Below are 24,405 nucleotides of genomic sequence, written 5' to 3' on the forward strand. Positions count from 1 at the left end.
TAAATGTCCATCAACTGATGAATGGATAAAGAAATTGTGGTTTATATACACAATGGAGTACTACGTGGCAATGAGAAAGAATGAAATATGGCCCTTTGTAGCAACGTGGATGGAACTGGAGAGTGTGATGCTAAGTGAAATAACCCATAAAGAGAAAGACAGATACCATATGTTTTCACTCTTATGTGGATCCTGAGAAACTTAACAGAAACCCATGGGGGAGGGGAAGGAAAAAAAGAAAAAAAAGAGGTTAGAGTGGGAGAGAGAGCCAAAGCATAAGAGACTCTTAAAAACTGAGAACAGAGGTCTGGAGGGAAGATGGCGGCGTAGGAGAATGCTGGGCTCACCGCGCGTCCTGGTGATCACTTAGATTCCACCTACACCTGCCTAAATAACACAGAAAACCACCAGAGGATTAGCAGAACGGAGTCTCCGGAGCCAAGCGCAGATGAGAGGCCCACAGAAGAGGGTAGGAAGGGCGGCGAGGTGGTGCGCGCTCCACGGACTGGCGGGAGGGAGCTGGGGCGGAGGGGCAGCTCACCGGCAAAGCAGAGCCCCTGAGTCTGGCTGGCAAAAGCGGAGGGGCCTGACGGACTGTGTTCCAACAGCAAGCGCGACTTAGCGTCTGGGAGGTCATAAGTTAACAGCTCTGCTCAGAAAGCGGGAAGGCTGGAGGACAAAGGGAGGGAGAGCTGCTGAGCCCCCGGACGACAGAGCTCAGCTTGGCGGGGAACAAAGGCGCTCACCAGCTCCATCTCCCCCGCCCATCCCCCAGCCAAAATCCCAAAGGGAACCAGTTCCTGCCAGGGAACTTGCTCGCTCCGCGCAAACACCCAACTCTACTTCTGCGGAGCCAAACCTCCGGCAGCGGATCTGACTCCCTCCCGCTGCCACAGGGCCCCTCCTGAAGTGGATCACCTAAGGAGAAGCGAGCTAAGCCTGCCCCTCCTGCCCCCGTGCACCTTGCCTACCCACCCCAGCTAATACGCCAGATCCCCAGCACCACAAGCCTGGCAGTGTGCAAGTAGCCCAGACGGGCCACGCCACCCCACAGTGAATCCCGCCCCTAGGAGAGGGGAAGAGAAGGCACACACCAGTCTGACTGTGGCCCCAGCGGTGGGCTGGGGGCAGACATCAGGTCGGGCTGCAGCCCTGCCCACCAACTCCAGTTATACACCACAGCACAGGGGAAGTGCCCTGCAGGTCCTCACCACTCCAGGGACTATCCAAAATGACCTAACGGAAGAATTCCCCTCAGAAGAATCTCCAGGAAATAACAACAGCTAATGAACTGATCAAAAAGGATTTAAATAATATAACAGAAAGTGAATTTAGAATAATAGTCATAAAATTAATCGCTGGGCTTGAAAACAGTATAGAGGACAGCAGAGAATCTCTTGCTACAGAGATCAAGGGACTAAGGAACAGTCACGAGGAGCTGAAAAGCGCTTTAAACGAAATGCAAAACAAAATGGAAACGACGACGGCTCGGATTGAAGAGGCAGAGGAGAGAATAGCTGAACTAGAAGATAAAGTTATGGAAAAAGAGGAAGCAGAGAGAAAGAGAGATAAAAAAATCCAGGAGTATGAGGGGAAAATTAGAGAACTAAGTGATACACTAAAAAGAAATAATATACGCATAATTGGTATCCCAGAGGAGGAAGAGAGAGGGAAAGGTGCTGAAGGGGTACTTGAAGAAATTATAGCTGAGAACTTCCCTGAACTGGGGAAGGAAAAAGGCATTGAAATCCAAGAGGCACAGAGAACTCCCTTCAGACGTAACTTGAATCGATCTTCTGCACGACATATCATAGTGAAACTGGCAAAATACAAGGATAAAGAGAAAATTCTGAAAGCAGCAAGGGATAAACGTGCCCTCACATATAAAGGGAGACCTATAAGACTCGTGACTGATCTCTTTTGAAACTTGGCAGGCCAGAAAGGCTTGGCACGATATCTTCAGTGTGCTAAACAGAAAAAATATGCAGCCGAGAATCCTTTATCCAGCAAGTCTGTCATTTAGAATAGAAGGAGAGATAAAGGTCTTCCCAAACAAACAAAAACTGAAGGAATTTGTCACCACTAAACCAGCCCTACAAGAGATCCTAAGGGGGATCCTGTGAGACAAAGTACCAGAGACATCACTACAAGCATAAAACATACAGACATCACAATGACTCTAAACCCGTATCTTTCTGTAATAACACTGAATGTAAATGGATTAAATGCGCCAACCAAAAGACATAGGGTATCAGAATGGATAAAAAAACAAGACCCATCTATTTGCTGTCTACAAGAGACTCATTTTAGATCTGAGGACACCTTTAGATTGAGAGTGAGGGGATGGAGAACTATTTATCATGCTACTGGAAGCCAAAAGAAAGCTGGAGTAGCCATACTTATATCAGACAAACTAGACTTTAAATTAAAGGCTGTAACAAGAGATGAAGAAGGGCATTATATAATAATCACAGGGTCTCTCCATCAGGAAGAGCTAACAATTATAAATGTCTATGCGCCGAATACCGTTGCCCCCAAATATATAAAACAATTACTCATAAACATAAGCAACCTTATTGATAAGAATGTGGTCATTGCAGGGGACTTTAACACCCCACTTACAGAAATGGATAGATCAACTAGACACACGGTCAATAAAGAAACAAGGGCCCTGAATGATACATTGGATCAGATGGACTTGACAGATATATTTAGAACTCTGCATCCCAAAGCAACAGAATATACTTTCTTCTCGAGTGCACATGGAACATTCTCCAAGATAGATCATATACTGGGTCACAAAACAGCCCTTCATAAGTTTACAAGAATTGAAATTATACCATGCATACTTTCAGACCACAATGCTATGAAGCTTGAAATCAACCAGAGGAAAAAGTCTGGAAAACCTCCAAAAGCATGGAGGTTAAAGAACACCCTACTAACGAATGAGTGGGTCAACCAGGCAATTAGAGAAGAAATTAAAACATATATGGAAACAAACGAAAATGAAAATACAACAATCCAAACGCTTTGGGACGCAGCGAAGGCAGTCCTGAGAGGAAAATACATTGCAATCCAGGCCTATCTCAAGAAACAAGAAAAATCCCAAATACAAAATCTAACAGCACACCTAAAGGAAATAGAAGCAGAACAGCAAAGGCAGCCTAAACCCAGCAGAAGAAGAGAAATAATAAAGATCAGAGCAGAAATAAACAATATAGAATCTAAAAAAACTGTAGAGCAGATCAACGAAACCAAGAGTTGGTTTTTTGAAAAAATAAACAAAATTGACAAACTTCTAGCCAGGCTTCTCAAAAAGAAAAGGGAGATGACCCAAATAGATAAGATCATGAATGAAAATGGAATTATTACAACCAATCCCTCAGAGATACAAACAATTATCAGGGAATACTATGAAAATTATATGCCAACAAATTGGACAACCTGGAAGAAATGGACAAATTCCTAAACACCCACACTCTTCCAAAACTCAATCAGGAGGAAATAGAAAGCTTGAACAGACCCATAACCAGCGAAGAAATTGAATCGGTTATCAAAAATCTCCCAACAAATAAGAGTCCAGGACCAGATGGCTTCCCAGGGGAGTTCTACCAGACGTTTAAAGCAGAGATAATACCTATCCTTCTCAAGCTATTCCAAGAAATAGAAAGGGAAGGAAAACTTCCAGACTCATTCTATGAAGCCAGTATTACTTTGATTCCTAAACCAGACAGAGACCCAGTAAAAAAAGAGAACTACAGGCCAATATCCCTGATGAATATGGATGCAAAAATTCTCAATAAGATACTAGCAAATCGAATTCAATGGCATATAAAAAGAATTATTCGGGGCGCCTGGGTGGCGCAGTCGGTTAAGCGTCCGACTTCAGCCAGGTCACGATCTCGCGGTCCGTGAGTTCGAGCCCCGCGTCAGGCTCTGGGCTGATGGCTCGGAGCCTGGAGCCTGTTTCCGATTCTGTGTCTCCCTCTCTCTCTGCCCCTCCCCCGTTCATGCTCTGTCTCTCTCTGTCCCAAAAATAAATAAATAAATAAATAAATAAATAAACTCTTAAAAAAAAAAAAAAAGAATTATTCACCATGATCAAGTGGGATTCATTCCTGGGATGCAGCGCTGGTTCAACATTCGCAAATCAATCAACGTGATACATCACATTAATAAAAAAAAAGAGAAGAACCATATGATCCTGTCAATCGATGCAGAAAAGACCTTTGACAAAATCCAGCACCCTTTCTTAATAAAAACCCTTGAGAAAGTCAGGATAGAAGGAACATACTTAAAGATCATAAAAGCCATTTATGAAAAGCTCACAGCTAACATCATCCTCAATGGGGAAAAACTGAGAGCCTTTTCCCTGAGATCAGGAACACGACAGGGATGTCCACTCTTACCGCTGTTGTTTAACATAGTGCTGGAAGTTCTAGCATCAGCAATCAGACAACAAAAGGAAATCAAAGGCATCAAAATTGGCAAAGATGAAGTCAAGCTTTCGCTTTTTGCAGATGACATGATATTATACATGGAAAATCCGATAGACTCCACCAAAAGTCTGCTAGAACTGATACATGAATTCAGCAAAGTTGCAGGATACAAAATCAATGTACAGAAATCAGTTGCATTCTTATACACTAACAATGAAGCAACAGAAAGACAAATAAAGAAACTGATCCCATTCACAATTGCACCAAGAAGCATAAAATACCTAGGAATAAATCTAACCAAAGATGTAAAAGATCTGTATGCTGAAAACTACAGAAAGCTTATGAAGGAAATTGAAGAAGATATAAAGAAATGGAAAGACATTCCCTGCTCATGGATTGGAAGAATAAATATTGTCAAAATGTCAATACTACCCAAAGCTATCTACACATTCAATGCAATCCCAATCAAAACTGCACCAGCATTCTTCTCGAAACTAGAACAAGCAATCCTAAAATTCATATGGAACCACAAAAGGCCCCGAATAGCCAAAGTAATTTTGAAGAAGAAGACCAAAGCGGGAGGCATCACAATCCCAGACTTTAGCCTCTACTACAAAGCTGTCATCATCAAGACAGCATGGTATTGGCACAAAAACAGACACATAGACCAATGGAATAGAATAGAAACCCCAGAACTAGACCCACAAAATATGGCCAACTCATCTTTGACAAAGCAGGAAAGAACATCCAATGGAAAAAAGACAGTCTCTTTAACAAATGGTGCTGGAAGAACTGGACAGCAACATGCAGAAGGTTGAAACTAGACCACTTTCTCACACCATTCACAAAAATAAACTCAAAATGGATAAAGGACCTGAATGTGAGACAGGAAACCATCAAAACCCTAAAGGAGAAAGCAGGAAAAGACCTCTCTGACCTCAGCCGTAGCAATCTCTTACTCGACACATCCCCAAAGGCAAGGGAATTAAAAGCAAAAGTGAATTACTGGGACCTTATGAAGATAAAAAGCTTCTGCACAGCAAAGGAAACAAGCAACAAAACTAAAAGGCAACCAGCGGAATGGGAAAAGATATTTGCAAATGACATATCGGACAAAGGGCTAGTATCCAAAATCTATAAAGAGCTCACCAAACTCCACACCCGAAAAACAAATAACCCAGTGAAGAAATGGGCAGAAAACATGAATAGACACTTCTCTAAAGAAGACATCCAGATGGCCAACAGGCACATGAAAAGATGTTCAACGTCGCTCCTTATCAGGGAAATACAAATCAAAACCACACTCAGATATCACCTCACGCCAGTCAGAGTGGCCAAAATGAACAAATCAGGAGACTATAGATGCTGGAGAGGATGTGGAGAAACGGGAACCCTCTTGCACTGTTGGTGGGAATGCAAATTGGTGCAGCCGCTCTGGAAAGCAGTGTGGAGGTTCCTCAGAAAATTAAAAATAGACCTACCCTATGACCCAGCAATAGCACTGCTAGGAATTTATCCAAGGGATACAGGAGTACTGATGCATAGGGGCACTTGTAACCCAATATTTATAGCAGCACTCTCAACAATAGCCAAATTGTGTAAAAAGCCTAAATGTCCATCAACTGATGAATGGATAAAGAAATTGTGGTTTATATACACAATGGAATACTACGTGGCAATGAGAAAGAATGAAATATGGCCCTTTGTAGCAACGTGGATGGAACTGGAGAGTGTGATGCTAAGTGAAATAAGCCATACAAAGAAAGACAGATACCATATGGTTTCACTCTTATGTGGATCCTGAGAAACTTAACAGAAACCCATGGGGGAGGGGAAGGAAAAAAAAAAGAGGTTATAGTGGGAGAGAGCCAAAGCATAAGAGACTGTTAAAAACTGAGAACAAACTGAGGGTTGATGGGGGGTGGGAGGGAGGGGAGGATGGGTGATGGGTATTGAGGAGGGCACCTTTTGGGATGAGCACTGGGTGTTGTATGGAAACCAATTTGACAATAAATTTCATATATTAAAAAAAAATGATTTCAGATATATGATACAAAAAAAAAAACTGAGAACAAACTGAGGGTTGATGGGGGGTGGGAGGGAGGGGAGGGTAGGTGATGGGCATTAAAGAGGGCATCTTTTGGGATGAGCACTGGGTGTTGTATGGAAACTAATTTGACAATAAATTTCATATATAAAAAAAAAAGAACTTTTATGTCATCTCAAAGGTTGTAACAACTTCTAATTATCTCATGTTTTCTTTCCCCAGTCATCTTCTATATACATCAAACACTTTGGTCATCTATTAAAGATGTGTAAGATGATCTCTCCTCACAAGAGGCAGATATGTATCAATAATGATAAACCAGCAGTCAGCACCTACTGTGTGACAGGTGCTGGTGATATTAAAGATTAATAAGATATGATTTCTGCACTCAAGAAATGCACAGTCTTGAGATATAGATAGGTGGATAATGTTAAATTATGGATATTAAAGATTAATAAGATATGATTTCTGCACTCAAGAAATGCACAGTCTTGAGATATAGATAGGTGGATAATGTTAAATGTTAGTAAAGTAACATTTAACGAGCACCTACAATGTGCCAGCCCTTACATGTATTCATGTATTACATATAATTCATCTATTACATGCATTACATTTAAGTTTATTCAAACCCTGTGAACTAGGTATTTACAACACAATATAATCCAGTCTATAACATTCTGAAGCAATTAAAAAGTGAGCCCAGGATGGTGCAGAGAAGGTCACTTTCAAGTTTGCACAGCTCAGTACAAACACCTGTGCCCCAACAAGTGACCTATAAAATGCCACCAAGTGAGGTTTGATTCTGAAAAGAGATGTCAATGGTTTGTAAAGGGAGCATGGACTTGCTTTACAAGGAGACCAACTGATGTGACCATAACTCTTGTTCATCCCCTCCTCACCTTTCTTCAAAGAAACATAAATGACATTTGTTGAGCCAAGTCTCATGCAAAGTGCTTTGTATAGGTCATTTCATTTAAGACCAAAGAAGAATAAACTTGCACAGGTGGATGGAAGGGTTTTACAGGAAGCACGGAAAATTGCTGGCTAAAATTATATTGGGCCAGAAGTCTCCTATAAATTTCACTAGCATTCTTAGGTCTCTTGCAAAAGCCCAGAACTTCTACTTGGAACACAGCAAGAGAGACAATTAACCCCATAAAACAATGCATATGAAAATGCAAAGGGAAGGAAATGATTGAGGTTAAAATAAAAGAGAAGGAAACCAACTTAATAAGAGAAAGAATAAGATTTTAAATGAAATCATAATGTGAGCCACATCAGAAACCTAAATAGAAAAGGAAAGTGTCAAAGAAAACAAATCACAGAGACAGAGAGGAGCCGGGTAGGAAGAAATGACTAGAAATTATTTTGACTTTTCTACAGAACAGTAGGTACAATGGTTCTCATTTCTGAGGTCACATCCCTCCTGAGGCCTTAGGCAAGCTACTTAGCTTCCCTGATGAAGTAATGGGACAATGTTAGCACCTACACCTCACAGGGTTGCTCTGAGGAGTAACTGAGTACAGGACTGAGCTTCGTGCCTGCACCAGACAGCCTTCTATTTTTTACCAGTGGCAGCAACAACACTGATGATTTATGCTATTAGCAGCACCCTGCCAGGGCCTCCCAAGATGACACTCTATCAACCTTTCTCTCTGTGTGTGACAGCCCTCAGACAGACCGTGCCACACAGATTTCTCAAGAGGGTACTGTGATTTCAGGAAGTGTGGTCATTTTAGACCGTTCTCCTGAAGTCCCCTCACATTTGTGTCTGTGAGGCAACCAAGCAAGAAGCCAGCATGCAAAGATAACCACAGCCTACAAAGAGGGGAAAACATAATGAGTTCTTCCAAGAGATTTCAAGCCTTCTGGAGAATCATGTGTCATCACGTGTCAGAAGTCCCTGCTCAGCATAAGCATCCTCAAATCTCCACTAAACTCCGGTTATCCCTCTCCCTGTAACAATTGCTCAAGAGGCAGCCTAAGAATATCCATTGAGGTTAGCACCTGGCAGGTTTTTAAGGAGTCTCAAGCTTCCAGTGTGGAATTGGCAAAGATCCAGTCATGTGCAACATTTTGTCTTTTAAAGCAACTAAAGCTTGAGTCCTTAAAACCATCTAAATCTTGACATGCATCATAAAAGTACTGCAACAGAGACTCTTGGCAGGAACACCACTGGGTATCATGAAGCTATGGTGGAGTACCTACATTGTTATTTCTGCTGTCTAAGGCACAGTCAGGTTTTGCCTCTTCTTTGCTGTATGAACTCTGACAGAAGGACGAAGATCTCCATTGCCCTTTCAAAGAAAATCACCTTGCAATGCATTCCTATTTGGATGTGGATGGAAAAAAAGCATGCTTTAAAGATCATTTGTCTAAACCAGAATTAATTTCCAGCATGCTAAAAAGTGCTCACAGGTGGTGAGGGAGCTCTTCATTCCAGGTTCAAGTGATTAAATCTAAAGAGGTTTTCTTTTTAGCAACTATTTAGAAAAATATGTTTAAGTCTGGCCAAGAAATATAAAAAGAAAGTGGCACTAATAAACCCAAAAGAAGCTAAGGTTAGAGAAGCAGCTGATCTCCGCAAATAGGTTTCTGAGTGGGGGAGATATTGAGTGTTGATAAAGCATTTTCTTTGTGTATGATCACTGGCCCCAATATGCAACACTTGAAGAACAGAGAAACTCTGCCACTCATCCGTGGAATTCTCTGCAAGAAGAGACCTTTCCTCCATTAATAACTTTTAAAAACATGCACTAATTCATGCTGGCAGTCCAAATCCTCCCATGAAACCTCATTAAGTGAAGTTTAAACATATATGAGTTCAAACATATATGCAGGATATGTTGAGTTCAAACATACATGTGGGATAAAGAGAAAAAACTCAAGTCTAGAGAAAATTGGGGAAGGGGGAAGGAGAGCAAACAAAATCCTATAGTCCAGACTTAAAGTTTTAGAATCAGGAAAAAAGGGCTAAACTAGAGGACTTGGTCAAGTGGGTCAACAAATAAAGGTTTCAACTGCATAAAAAGCTAAATATGAGTTCAGACTTTTTAGTGCAATATACATAAATACTTGCTGCTATTTTAATATTTGCCTTTACTTGAGCTTTAGTAGGACTCTGCCTGAGGCAAGATTTTTTTAATAGTAATAATAAAAATACTTAATAGTACTTAGAGCAAAGCATGTGTGGTCATGATGTTTTAAAGGGGAGAAAGAAAGGTAATTCTGAACATCTGTGCTACATTTCCACACGATAAAACTACCACACTCCAAAATTATTCTGAAGTTTGATGGAGCTGGGGAAGGGGTGGATAACAGCTCATGTAGAGAAATGTTTATTGAAAAAACAGAAAGGGAGACTCAGAGGCCATCTGGGGGAAAGCAGGGACAACAACCTTTACCGTAAAATAGAACTGCTGATTAACAGTGAGAGTCCAGTAGTCAAAAAGCGAAGTTATGTGTCTTCTCAGATCCATAATTATTACCTCCATAAATACTCCAGAGAATCAAACATCTTTTATTTTCTCAAAGTCCCAACCTTCCCACATGGTATCTTAGATCAAAACACCACCCCAAACCCTCCCTTAAATTTATTTTCTAGGACTTGCCTAATTCCCAACCCCACCTTTCCTGAGAGGGAAGGAGTAAGGGAGGGGGAGTCAGAAGTAGTTTCTTTCTCAATCTCTCTCTCTTCCTCTCTCTTTCTCTCTCTCTTCCTCTGTCTCGCGCGCGCGTGCGCGCGCACACACACACACACACACACACACACACACACACTTCTGTTTCTTTTCAGACTCCAGCCCACGTCTCCCCTCAGCACATCTGTTTCCTAGTTCAATCCCCTGCAGGCAGTCTTTGGGTCAAGAATTATCATGACTGAGCTGCCCTTCCTCAGTAAAACAGAGTTTCAAGCAGGTGGGGCTGACAATTACTGTATTTGCCACAGCCACAGGCCAACCACCAGAAGGATGTGTCAATCATGCTATACCAACAGTTCACAGTCTGTGTGATTTTGCCCCCTGGGAGATATTTTTTCAATGTCTGGAGACATTTTTGGTTGTCACAACTGGGGAAAGGGGAAAGGTACTTTTTGCACCTAGTGAATAGAGGCCCAGGATACTGCTACTAAACATCCTACAATGCACAGGACAGCCCCACAACAAAGATTTATCCTGCCCCAAATGTCAATAGTGCTAAGATTGAGAAACCGTGGGCCACACCAAGGAAGCAAAATTTCAAAAATAGGTGGGGTCTTTTCCCAACATTAACTATGTTCATACAGCTGACAACTCAGCCCACACGTTACCAAAACAGATCTGACTGCCTTAGAGGCTGAAGGAAGGACAGGTGGTAAGGGGATTTCTTGGTTGTTATCCTGACCAGGCCCTGGCTTTACCTGATTAAGAATACTTTCCACAGGAAAACCTAGCAAATCTATGGCATACCAACAATTACTACATGTAAGTATCTTTTAACATGACTTATTTATACACAGTTTCTTTTTCAGGCCAGTTCCTTCAAAGAAGCCACAGATTTACTAAAGTATTGTGTAGGCCTAAAAACTGTCAGTAAGCACAGGCATGGCGGGGGGGAGAGGAGGAGTTGGAAGCTCTGTTTTAATTAGGTCAGGAATTCCTGGTTCTTTTGGAGTTTGAATGGAAATCTCCATTTCTCTGGCACTTTATAGGTTAGTGAATTCTTCCCACACAGTCCCTTTTTAACCCACAGGTTACCTCCCCAACACCCACTACTCCGGGAAGAGCTGCAGACTTTTGTGATAACTGGCAATACCCAAGGTGAGATGAAAAACACCAGCCTAATAATTGGAAAGGTATAAATACAGGCAGAACTGACAGGAAAAAATATGGTCTCTCATTAAATAAAAAACTCAAAAGCTATACAAAAATAGTGAGATTTGATATTCGAAATATAACAAATTGTACATATGCTTTTTACCAAACACCTTGATTCAAAAACTATTTACTTATCATCTAATTCAGGAGGCACCACACTTTTCTTAAAAATTTTTTTAATGTTTATTTATTTTTGAGAGGGAGAGAGAGAGAGACAGCAGAGTGTGAGCAGGGGCAGGGGAGGGGCAGAGAGAGAGGGAGAAACACAGAACTCAAAGTGGGCTCAGGCTCCGTGCTGTCAGCATAGAGCCCAACATGGGGCTTGAACTCACGAATTGTGAGATCATGACCTAAGCTGAAGTAGGATGCTTAACTGACTGAGCCACCCAGGTGCCCCACGCACCACACTTTTTCTTAAAGGGACAAGTATTAAATATTTTAGGCTTTGAGGGCCAGGAGGTAAAATCAAAAGTTTTCTTTTTAGCAACTATTTAGATATTATACACACACACACACACACACACACACACACACACATGTATTTAGGATATTATATATTTATATAAATATTTGAAATATAACCATTTAAAAATGTAAAAACTATTCTTAGTTCCCAGACAATAAAAAAAGAGATGGTGAGCCATGTTTCCCCACAAGCTATAGTATGCCCACTCTTGATCTGATTGAGTAGTAAGTCTTTATATTTATTCTAAAGGCTCACTCATCTTTATTTCCTTTTTCTAAAAACCACTCTTATATTATTATATATTTCCTTTATTAAGGAGGATTTGATTCATTCTTTATATAAGTTACAATTGCTGTAACTATAAGCCAATCGTAGGGATTACCCAGCAAGTACTCACATTGCCTTATTTAACACTTTACCCAAAACATTTAAGACATTCTTCAACCTATGTGCCAAATTGGAAATACAAATAGTTTCCTCTTTCACATCTAAGCCAGAGTGGGTGGGAAAGTAGATTTTGCTCTATCAAATTTTAGCCACTTAGAAGAGCACTTATTAGGAAGTTATAAATACAGTTTTAATGTCTCACAACTGACATAGAGAGAAACCCAAAATACCCTACAAAAACTAGATATAAAGTAAGTCAATTTGGGGAGGCCAAGCATTTCTTTTAGGCAATGAAATAATGACAGAGTTAAAACACTGAAAAGGAAGGCTAACTTTGAACAGATAAAATGAAGAAGGACAGCTCTAAGCACCTACTGTTCTCCTTATTCTCTATTCACAAAAATTCATCTATTTCCTAGGAATTCATGGAGGGCCTAGATGTGCAGTACTGTTCTTCATATTTTAAGATAGTACTTTAACTTTTATGAGCCACAAGTGGACTAAGGAGATCCAGTTCGGACGCTGCACTCTGCATGGCACTATTTAACCTTTCCACTGCCCAGTGACCTCACAGATTTACAGTCCTGGATTTAACAAGTCCTGATAAGACGTAGCAAGAAAAAAAATCAGAGCCTTTTGCATTATTTTTCTCCTTTTTGGCATTTATGGAGAATATATCCCTGAGCAAGAAGTCAGAAGACTAGAATTCTAGTCTCTGGTCTACCCAGGAATTATCCCTGGCATCATCAAAGAGTGGGTAGGAACAGGTGCCTGGAAACAGCAGGCCTAAATTCGAATCCCAAATCCATCACTACTTGCTCTAAGAAGCTAAACCAGACACCACCCATTTGGGCCTCAGCCTCCTCATCTGAGAGGCAGGAAACCACTACCCACCCCAGAGTATTGCTGGGAGCATTAAGTGGCACTCCTTGGAAACTGATGAGCACAGGCTGATGCTCATTGAGTGTCCAGAAAATATTACTTGTCATCACTTCTTAATTTCTCTGAGCCTCAGTTTCCTCACAGGATTACCAGGAGTTTCATAGGAAAGCATTAAAATGGAGTGTGTTCTTTGAGCCCTGATTGGGGTGAGCTCAAGCCCTGCTTCACATGAGCCCTGCTTCTCTCATTCTCTCTCTCTCTCTGCCCCTCGTGGTATTCTCTCTCTCTCCTGCTCTCTCTGCCCCTCACTCACTTGTGCCCCCTCTCTCTCAAAAAAATGAAATGAGATGAAATGAAATAAGACAAAACAAAACTAAACTAAACTAAAACAAAACAAAACAAAAAACAAAACAAAACAGGAGTGTGCTCTATAAACTACGAAGCCTCCTTCCTATGCAAGGTACTAGCTGATGTTCCATCCAAGACAGGTAGGACCTTGGTAGAGTTGAGTTGTCTCATTTTCCCATTGCCACAGCTTGTGACATACTGAAGTATGAGTACTTTCTCACCACTGAGTTTTCATTTGTGGTGCCTGGTTTCACCAAATGATGACAATAATAAATTAGGTCAGCTGCCAAAATAATATTTTTCAAAAAGCCATCACACCCAAGGTAGAGCAAGAGGACAGGGCAATGAGAACAGTAATGAGAGTCTCTCCTAGCATAACTACCTGACATTCTCCCCCATCCCTGTCACCTCCCCTCACCTCCCTCTACCCTACCACTTTCTTTTCTCAGCAGTTCCAAAATGCCTTGTGCCTAATGGCTCCCTAGGGCTCCACCAGTCTCTGTTACTGTAAAAAGCAATCAATGGTACTCATTAAAATCAATATGGGGTAAAATCTGAACCATTTCAAATTAGCATGCAGTGTTCAAACTAAAGGATGTATTAGAATTTAAAGATAAGACAAATGATGCTAAACAGAAACAGGAACAGGTACATTCTCTTTGTCATTAGAAATGTGTGGGTAAAAGTTATGAAATACTGCTTTTGGAAATGTTGTTAATAAGAGTCCAGACCGAGTGCTTTCCTGTAAACTTGTTTCATTGGCATTCATCATGTACAGAGAGCTTGGAGAAAATGAAATTCAGTGAGAACAAAGAGAATCTGTATCAAGTTGGTATCAATGAAATTTCCATGTAATCTCAAAAGATATATTCAAAATTAAATGCTTAGAAAAGAAGCATGAAAGAAAAGTATGCAGTTCCTAAGGTCACCTCTTAAACAACAGTAGGACTAAATGACATGGCAGGCTTTGAAACGATCACAGAGACTGGGGGCTTGGTAGCCACAAATGATCAAGTTTGTGTGAAAATAACAGCAACAACAAACATGTGACCAATAGTCAGAAATGCCTTGTGCACTTAGGCAGAACTTCACAATCATTTCCTCATTCTCAATGTTGGTTGGATAGCTCCAGCAGGATCTCATCAAACTCAACACATTCAAGTCTTTCTTCAACCCTAGTGCCTCTTGCTGACCACTCCCATTTACTCACTATCCCCCCATCTGCCTGCACCCAGGCCCACAGAGGCTGCCTGCTCCTCACAGCTCTCAGCACTGGGTTCCCAAGTTGTCAAGGTCCTGCCTGCAAGCAGAGATGACCTTTCCCTTCAACTTCTGGGGCTACCGCCCAGATTCAGACTCTTGGTGACCTGAACAACCATGGTATTCTTCTAACTAGTCTCCATGCCTCCTTCTCCCCAATCCAGTATCAATTAGCACTAACAATCTTTTCTGATCATGCCATTCTCCTGGAAAAACTCCTTCAAAGGCTGCCCAGAGCCTACCGAGTAAAAGCCAATCCCCTGTGTCACACATTCAAGGCCCTCAGCAACCTGACCTCAAACCACCTATTCAGCCTTATTTCTTTTCCTTCCTGATAGGTGGAGTTTCAACTGCTCCAGACTCATGGCACCCCCAAACCCACCACAGTTCCTGCCTCTGAGGCCTGGCTCAGCCATCTCTTTTCCAATCATATTTCTCCACCACCCCTGTGTGTTGAAATTCTTCCTGCCTTTGAAGACCAGCTCTGTATTGGATGAAGCCAGTCGTCAGCCTCCTGCTTCTAAGCTGCACTGCGTGTAAGTGCCATCCAATGTCCTCTTAGTACACCACCCTGAGAAATAGTAGCATGTGATGGTGACAGGTATAGACTCTGGAGCCAGACATCCAAGGTTCTGATCTTGGCTCTAGCATTTGCTTTGTGTGACTGGAAATAATTACTTACTTCTTTGTGCCCAGTCTCTTTATCTGTGTGATGGGAATGATGAAAACAGTATTTATGTAGTACAGAACCTATCAGTAAGTGTGAGCTGGTTCTCTTACTGCCCACCTGAATCCTTCAACAAGACCACAAACTTGGCTAAGGTGCTCCCACAGCATATGGATGCTCGGCATGCATTCTATGACATCCAACACAATTTCAAAAAAAACTAAAAGAAAACTTCCAGTTAGGGTTACACTCAAGTTCCTGCTCCATGCTAAACACAGAGCAATGATAGAGAAAACATAAAAGAGCATGGCACTACAATCATTATGAACCACCCCTCCAATACTGGCAAAATAAATCACAGAGAAATTCTCTAGTTGTTTTTTAATTACTTTTTCATTCTTTCAAACATTTACTGAGCACCTGCAGGCAATATTTGAGGCCTGGGAATATGGATGAGATGTAGTAATCAGGTAAGAAATTCACTTTATTAAAAAAGAGAGCAATCGTTAGATTCTATTATATATATATATATATATATATATATATATATATATATATATAAAATAACTCTTGCAAGAGAAAGTATGTAAAATGTTTACATGGCCAATGGTGTTTAGGAATATTTTCTGTGATAAGCTTTGTTGGTAGAAATAGAAAATGTTAAATCTGTAGAATCAGAATTAGAAATGCCTGCATCGGCAAAATCATGGTTCAGCCAGCAGAACTGGAGACAAGTTTATGTTACAAAAAGACCATGTGGTTTTTAGATAAGGGTGACTACGATGGAGTTTAAGTTTGAGCAAAGATCATATAGTGGAGGTTTGAGCCATCAGTAAAAGGACTTCTTAGGTCCTGAGCTCAAGAACCTCTAGGTCACAGACTTTGCCTTGGTGGATCTCCCACTGGCTCGGAGACAACCTGGATAAATAAATGAGGAAAGCAAGAATTCATGTTGCCCTGCCCTCCTCCTCCCTGCCCCAATGACAGCATGGTGGGAAGCCCAGGCCCAGTCTCCTGAGGGCTTTATTGGTCCTGGGTTGGTAGTAATTGTGGCACCCGATGACTTGAGTGCTCTTCAGCTCTTGCTACCAAAGATGGGCAAGTAGCCCAAAGTGATTAAGCATAGGAAATCAACAGACATGTCAGCACAACATATGTCCTTTCCCTTCAAAAACCTACAGTGCAATGAATGCAGAGACTCCTGACCCTTTGAAGGACCAATGAGAAAATATTAAGGGGAGTGAATATAGGGGGATTTGGTATATAAAACCACTTTTTCTTTAACTAAATCAATAGGATTTTGGGTACTTGATTACCAAAATCTTTACAAGGAACAATATGGTCTCTGCAGAAAAAGCTAAAGAACAAGGTAAACTATTACCACATCAAATAATGTCTTATCAAATCAACCTGTATCCAAAGTATCACACGACACTAGTGAGTAATGCTGTGTTTCAGCCAACACTTCAGCTCACATTAGCACATCAATTGTAGTTCTTGGGCAATAGTTTTGGTATTCCAAATAAGTTGAGATCATAATCTTTTTGTTGTTGTTTCCTGCCAGGCAAAGAAGTGGTTTCGCCCTCAGCCTTTTCCAGACCACCGAAAGATAACAAGACACTAAAGCAACCTGACCCTCCCCATGTGCAACTCCTGCCAACTCAAAATCTCCTCAAACAATAGCCTAAACAAAACCAATATTCCAGGAGATGAGGTTTATATGAGATCCAACACCTCTGCCTGAGAATGAGTCATAAAACCACTAGCACTCTATTCCCCAGCATTACGCCATGTAGCCCCAACTGGGTTAAACCACGCAAAATGAAAAAGAAATCAGGAACACACTGAACTTAAAACCTCAAGTACACTTTAAATCCTGTTTTAAATTCATTTAAATTAACAGAGATCAGGCTACTTCTTTATTCAAGCTGGGCTATTCTCACCGCTTTAATTCCAAAAGTAGTCAGCCACATTTTTCCACTAAAAAGTAAAAAAATACCCTGACAGAAGAACATTCTAAAACTCAGTAGAGAATATGGAAACAGCTTACAATAAACTTTGCCTTCTAGAATAACTAATGGAGGAAATTACCCAGTTATTTGGCCATGGGAAACAACTAATTGTATATTTTTACGTATTTTGCAGGTCACAAATTAAAAGCACACTTTTTATTTTCTAGCATAGCATTTTTCCAAAGTGTTTAAAAAGAACACCAGTGCAGCAAGACAAAAGCAAATTAAATGGGCTTGAGGAACTTCCCCTTCCTGGGAATGACTGACACACACTTGCATATTAAGGAGTCTGAGGAGTCCTACAGTAAACTCTGTGGAATCCAGCATTTTCCCAAATTCATTTGGCCCTGCAGCCCTTTTTCTCTCATAGGACTTTATCAACATCCTACAAAATGGCTGCTCTGCAGAGCACATTTTGGGAAAGATTCCTCTAGAGAAGGGACGAATGAAATGGTTTTAGAGCTGAAAGTCTGGAGTCGGCCAGGTTCAAATAACAGCTTCACCACTTATCAGCTGTGGAACACTGGGCAAGCTTCTAAGTGCCACCCGTCCCTCAGCTCCTCCAGGTAAAATGGGCAAAATAATAGAACCTACCTCCCAGGCATGGGTCTTTTCACATGACTGGAAGAATCTTCTGAGAGTTTCACATGGCCTGTTCCTTTTTGTCATGCAAGTCTCAGTTCACAACATCACCCCCTGAAAGAGGCCTTCCCTGATCACCCAATAATCAAGTTGGCCCCACCCAGGTCACTAGTTCTTCATCCTCTTGTTTTCTTCATGATGCTTCTCTGTTTAACTGTTAAATTACATTTCACCCCGACAGAATACAAGCAAAATGAAGTCAAACTTTATTAGTTACTACTGCTTTATCCCCAAACAGATCCTCACTAAATGCTCATTGAATGGATGGATGGATAAATGAATGAATGAGGTAGTTGTGAGAGTTAAATAGGAATCAATGTAAAGCATTCTTCAAAGCGACTGACACATAAGCATCTATCTATATGCTGATATGAAAGCTTTCAACGTATGATGACTGGTTGAGGAACTCATAATTCTTGCACTATTTAACTTGCCTCTTCATGATGTATTGTGGGAAAACATTTCCTGGCATTTATTCAGAGATGTGGTGAATGGGCTTTACGGATGGGGTGACAGAGGTGTAGGCCCTGGGGGTAGTAGCATTTGCTGATTTCTGTGGTGTAAATACTCCCACCAAGACTAATTTCAAGTTATCAATGGTTTAAAAGCAGGCTCACAAAATTCCTGAAAATGTAGCAAATGGCTTTCAGAAGCCAGAATAATCCTTCTCTTGGGGAAGGTCCTTTCAGAGCTCCAAGTCTTGTTTGTTAAGTTTAAAATGAGATTTTTTTTTATATAGAGACACCTTTTCTACATGCTCCCTTCTTGGTAAGCAAAGAAAAAGGCAATCCACTGACTTTCATCTGATACTCAAGGAAACTAGCTGGATGTGTTGGGCTACATTTTCTGTACCACTCTCTGTGGGCTCTTTGACTGATGTTTAAGACTTTGAACATGACCTATTTCCATGCCAGACCACTGGGAGGACAAGCTAATCTCATAAAACACAAATTGAACTGTGTTTAGATTCATTTAAATGGAGGCATCCACACAGTAGCAAGGCACCATCTACTTAGTGCTACCAATGAGCAGAATTCAATAACACAAAGGGAATGACTCTACCCTGACCACAAGACCCCAACATGGAGTCAAGGTCAATGCTGCAGATAGAGGTTTCTCTGGCAGCACTGCCCTGCTGTACATGCAACATGACCCCTTGGTACCCAAAATAAAGCAGCAGCTTTTTTTTTCAACTATGGTGATCTCCTAGCTATAGTTCTAAGATAACAAAACCAAAATTTCAAAATCCAGTCATTCTATGTGCAAGGGATTACATGCCAGCAGCTATTGCTCCTCTTCTGTGGAGTAAGGCAGGAAGAGATTAGTTTCTGCTCCACTGTATTAGCTATTTATTGCTGTGTAACAAATTATCCCCAAATTCAGCAGCTTAAAACAACACACATTTATTATATCACAGTTTCTGGGGATCAGGGATCCAGGCATAGCTTAGCTGGGTCCTTTGCTTCATAGTCTTTCACAAAGCTGCAGTCAAGGTGTCAGCCCAGGGCCTGTCATCTTATCTGAAAGTTGCACTGGGAAAAGATCCACTTCCAACCTCACAAAATAGTTGTTGTCAATTTTCAGTTCTTTGTGGCTGTTTGAGTGAGGGTCTCAGTTCCTCACTGCATGTTGACTAGAGGCTACTCTCAGTCCCTCACCAGATGGGCGTCTCTCCATAGCAGCTTGCTTCATCAAAGCAGCAAGGTGAGAGCACAAAAAAGTTGGCTAACAAGATGGAAATAAGTCTTATGTAATCTAATCATAGAAGTCACACTGGCATCCTATTTCTTTCACCATATTCTATTGTTTAGTCACTAGGTTCAGCCTATACTCAAGGATGTGGATTTACACAAATGCATGAATTCCAAGAGGTACAAATCATTGGGGCCATCTTAGAAGCCTGCCCATGACATTCATTCTTCCCATTCCATTATGGATGGGAAGACCCAGGCCCAACAAAACATCTCTTTAAGCATCTCAATACAAAACCAAGTCATGTGGTTTCCCAAGCATGTTGCTAATGTCTCATGAAAATAAAACAAGGGAGAATAGGTAAGGGGGACATTAAGTCTGAAGACACAAAAGTCTGCTCAAATGTTTTAAACAAATATACTCTACATCAGAGAAAACTCCCAGGAGTATCTGCATTAGCAAGCCCCATCATGGATGCCATGTATTCTGAACAACCAAACAAGTAACTCACAAAAACTGCCCATCCAGGGTGCCTGGGTGGCTCAGTTGGTTGAGCATCCAACTTCAGCTCAGGTCATGATTTCACAGCTCATGAGCTCAAGCCCTGCATTGGGCTCTGTGCTAACAGCTCAGAGCCTGGAGCCTGCTTCAGATTCTCTCTCTCTCTCTCTCTCTCTCTCTGCCCCTTCCCTGCTCACTTGCATGCATGCACTCTCTCTCTCTCTCTCTCTCTCCCAAAAATAAACATTAAAAAATAAAATAAAATAAAATAAAATAAAAAACAAGAACTGCCCATCCAAAAAGGTATATGACGCCAAAAATCTAGTTTGGCCTGAATGTAAATATCTTTTGGAATTTTTATTTATTGTTATAGCATATTTTTAAATATACTTAATGCCATGTTATTGCTTCCTATTTTCTGTAAGATCTGTGTCTCCCATAGCATTTTGCCTACACAGTACTTTTGAGATCCATATCCACCATAGTGGCAAGAAACCGTTATAAAAATTTCAAGCCTTGGCTATCACCCACATTTTGTATAAGCTCTATCCAACTACATATCCTCAGGTATCTGTGCATCCCAACATTCAAGAGTGGTGGCAGGCCAGAGAGGCTGCCTCTGAAGGACTTCAAATGATTTTAATCCACTAAGTATAAAATGCATACTCAGAAAACCTGGAACAGTTTGTCTTAGACAAAAGAAAATGCAGACAAAGATGGTCTTAAACTAAATGTTCAAAACTGGTCTGCACATTTTACCATTCTTCCTGGAAAGATCCATATGCTTTACTTTCTACAAATGTTACCCCAATTCAGCTATGAAAATATGTAAGTTCATTGTTTTGCTAATCACCTATTTCTTTTCCTCCTTTAGAGAGATGATATTTGATAACCATCTAAACCCTGAAACTATGGCCATCTGTGGGAAAGTAGTTGTAAGCCACCTTAGAATTGGCATGTGCTGCACATAGTTGGATCCCGAATACGTGTCGAGTAACAATGGAACATATGTATGGTGAGCAGAGAGAAGAACTAATGCAAAATTCTAGTTTAAAGGTGATAAGCAGATAGGAAGACTATAAAACAGATGCCAGGAAATTTTCTTAAGGCTGCAGATATCTTCCAACCTGTGAAAATAACTTGGTAACATGTTTTCACTTGTAAAATATGGCTTTGAGGAAATAGAGTGAATATCCTTACCTCTCTAAGATGTATGTTTTCCTTTTCTTTCTGATCTAAAATCACTTCCAAGTGGCTGACTTGAGACTCAGCCTCTGCCATCCGCCGTGTCCGCTCATTGTCATCCTCAAGACTTTTAGAAGGCAAACCTTTACTTTGCAACATCTCGAGAAGCTTTTTAATAGACTCGTCTCGGGCGTTGAGGGTCTGTTTCTGTGTTTCAATTCTCAACTCCATTTCCTCCAAGGTCTTCCTTAAAAGGAACAGCTCCTTAGCTTGTCTGTCATGCTCAGCTTGGAGCCGCCGGAAGTTCTCTTCAGTCAGCTCAATGGTGAAGTGCTCGGCTCCACGGTTGCCACTCTCTTGCTGCAGGAGGTGATTGAGGTCTCTCTGGGTTCGAAGCTCATCCTGAAGGGCTTGGATTGTCAACTGCAGGTGCTGTGATAGAAAGATGGAGCAGGAGAGGAGAAAGAAGGGGACAAAGTCAATGGAAATGCCAAGTGCTTTTTGCTGCTACCACACTATGAAGATGGAATGTTAATCACGAGGTCCAAAGGGCCAGCCGTGAAGTCCTCCAGGGTGACTTCAGAAGCATGGGACAGCACATGGAGAGGGGGGAAATTAATTCAATGATGCTTTCTGAATGTCTTAGGAGAAGAGAAATGTACACATACACAGAAACAGTATATTAGTGTCAGTCACAGGGAAATTATACATCTAAAGAGATTGAACTGAGTAAGTGGAAAAGGTTAGAAGGGAAAGTCTCACAAACACACCTTGTTTATGCCCGCAATGCTCCAGACTCAGTATTCCCTGTTTCCTAAGGTGTTCTTTATTCTACTATCCATTATTTTCCATCAGAAATGCATTTCCATTTAAAAAATGAAAATAATAGCATCCACTACAAGTAGACACAAACGAGGACTTTATTTTTTACAAATAAAGCTGTGAACAGGTTTAGTAAACAGGATTACTGCATCTGCAAGCAAAAGGGAACAAATGCAGACAGGGACAGACACAAACACACAAGGAGGTGAGGCTGTGCAGAGCAAAACAAACAAGCTGCAAACAGTGGACCAACCTTGGTTCTTCGGGCATCCAGTAACTGAACAGCATGGGAAATGGAAAACAAAAATGAAGCAAAAAATCAACACAAAGAAAAGTTCAGTGCAAGCAAAGGATATTTAACAGAAAGAATCAACATAAAGTACCTTCACGGAGAAAAAAAAAGAAAAAAAGAAAAACAACTGCTAATCACAGCAAAGACCCATAATCTACACAAAATCTATAGCACTGTTGTTTGATAAATGTGATCAATAGAAACAAAAAAAAGAAGAAAAAGTTAGGTCAATTCCACCTTTTGTTTTCCTAAGTCTCTCTGACCTAGGAACCCAAAGTCTTTGGTATATTACCAGGGAAGAAAGCAAAACATTCCACAAGTACCCACATATTATTCCAGGTCACTATTTTAACCAAAATCAGAGTGAAAACACCAGACAGAGAAACAAAATAGTTACTGGTTATGAGAAAATAAACAGTTGCTTGACAACAATTGGTAAATTCTGCAATACCTTCCCAATAGAGCCAACCCCCAGGCTGGTCAGAATAGGCAGCCATAAGCCTGAAGGCATTTTCATCCTAGGAACAAACCAGGATGCTTCCAAAACAGCAGTTCCTCATTCAATCACCAAATACACACTCCTACCTGTAGACCAGATACAAAGTTAGGGGAGGAAAACAAAATGAGCACAAAATGAAAAAGTGGGCAGAGGACCTGAATAAACATTTTTCTAAAGAAGACATACAGATGGTCAACAGGCACATGAAAAGATGCTCAACATCACTAATCATCAGGAAAATGCAAATTAAGACCACAATGAGATATCACTTCACATCAGTCAGAGTGGTTATTATCAAAAAGTAAAGAAATAACAAGTGTTGGCAAGGTCGTGAAAAAAAAGGGAACCCTAAGCCTATTGGTGGGAATGTAAATTGGTGCAACCACTGTGGAAAACAGTACGGAGATTTATCAAAAAGTTAAAAACAAAAATAGAACTGCCATCTGATCCAGTGATTCCACTACTGAATATTTACCCAAAGAAAACGAAAATACTAATTCAAAAGATATATGCAACCTTATGTTTACTGCAGCATTACTTATAATAGCCAAATATTGAAGTAACCTAAGTGTCCATCGATAGATAAACAGATAAAGAAAATATGTGTGTGTGTATACATACACACTCAACCATACAGAAGAATGAGACCTTGTCATTTGTGACAACATGGATGGACATAAAGGGTATTATGCTAAGTAAAATGAGTCAGAGAAAAACAAAACCATATGATTTCACTTATACACGGAATCTAAAAAATAAAACAATGAACAAACAGAAACAGTCTCATAAATACAAAGAACAAACTGGTGGTTGACAAGGGAAGGAGTATAGGGGTGATAGGTGAAATAGGTGAGGGCAGTAAGAAGTACAAACTTCTAATTATAAAATAAGTCACAGAGATGAAAGTACAGCGCAGAGAAAATAGTCAGTATTGTAATAACATTGCATGGTGACAGATGAGAAAATAAAAAAAAAAGAAACCCTATACTTTTAAGCCAGTCATTTCCCTTCCTCCTTCCTATCCCCAGGCCCTGGAAACCTCTAGTTTACTTTCTGTCTCTATGTATTTACCTAGTCTGGATATTCATATCCATGGAAGTATGCAATACGTCGCTTTTTCACGTAGCATGCTTTCAAGGCTCATCCATGTTGTAGCACGTATCAATACTTAATTCATTTTACAGGTGAATATTATTCCATTATAGAACCATACCACATTGCATTATCTATTCATCAGTTGATTCATATACAAATATCCATAGTAGCCAAAAAGTAGAAACAATTTATATGTCAATCACCTGATGAATGAATAAATAAAATGCAGTATATCCACACAATGGAGTATTATTTAGCCATACAAATCAATGAAGTACTGATACACATTGTATCACTATAGCATAGATAA

The 24,405-nt window shown here is 40.6% G+C and overlaps 1 protein-coding gene across 16 annotated transcripts in view; it reads right to left on the minus strand.

The window, feature by feature from the left end:
- Window positions 1-24,405, minus strand: part of ERC2 (ELKS/RAB6-interacting/CAST family member 2) — a 926,312-nt gene that overhangs the window by 737,117 nt on the left and 164,790 nt on the right. For 11 of the 16 annotated variants that reach the window (XR_008420534.1, XR_008420536.1, XR_008420537.1 and 8 more), the window contains exons 3-4: window positions 22,463-22,486; window positions 21,403-21,819 (exon numbers count right to left, since the gene is read on the minus strand). Coding sequence is in view for 12 of the 16 variants with exons in the window: in XM_053898031.1 (XP_053754006.1) it covers window positions 21,403-21,819; window positions 22,463-22,486 (441 nt within the window). In the remaining 4 variants the exon portion in view is untranslated. The remainder of the gene's footprint in view (window positions 1-21,402; window positions 21,820-22,462; window positions 22,487-24,405) is intronic. The other 5 variants (XM_053898033.1, XM_019470031.2, XM_053898030.1 and 2 more) reach the window with 1 other exon arrangement.

The sequence above is a fragment of the Panthera pardus genome, unplaced genomic scaffold, assembly GCF_024362965.1.
Source record: "Panthera pardus isolate Hobbes unplaced genomic scaffold, ASM2436296v1 HiC_scaffold_8, whole genome shotgun sequence".
NCBI lineage: Eukaryota > Metazoa > Chordata > Mammalia > Carnivora > Felidae > Panthera > Panthera pardus.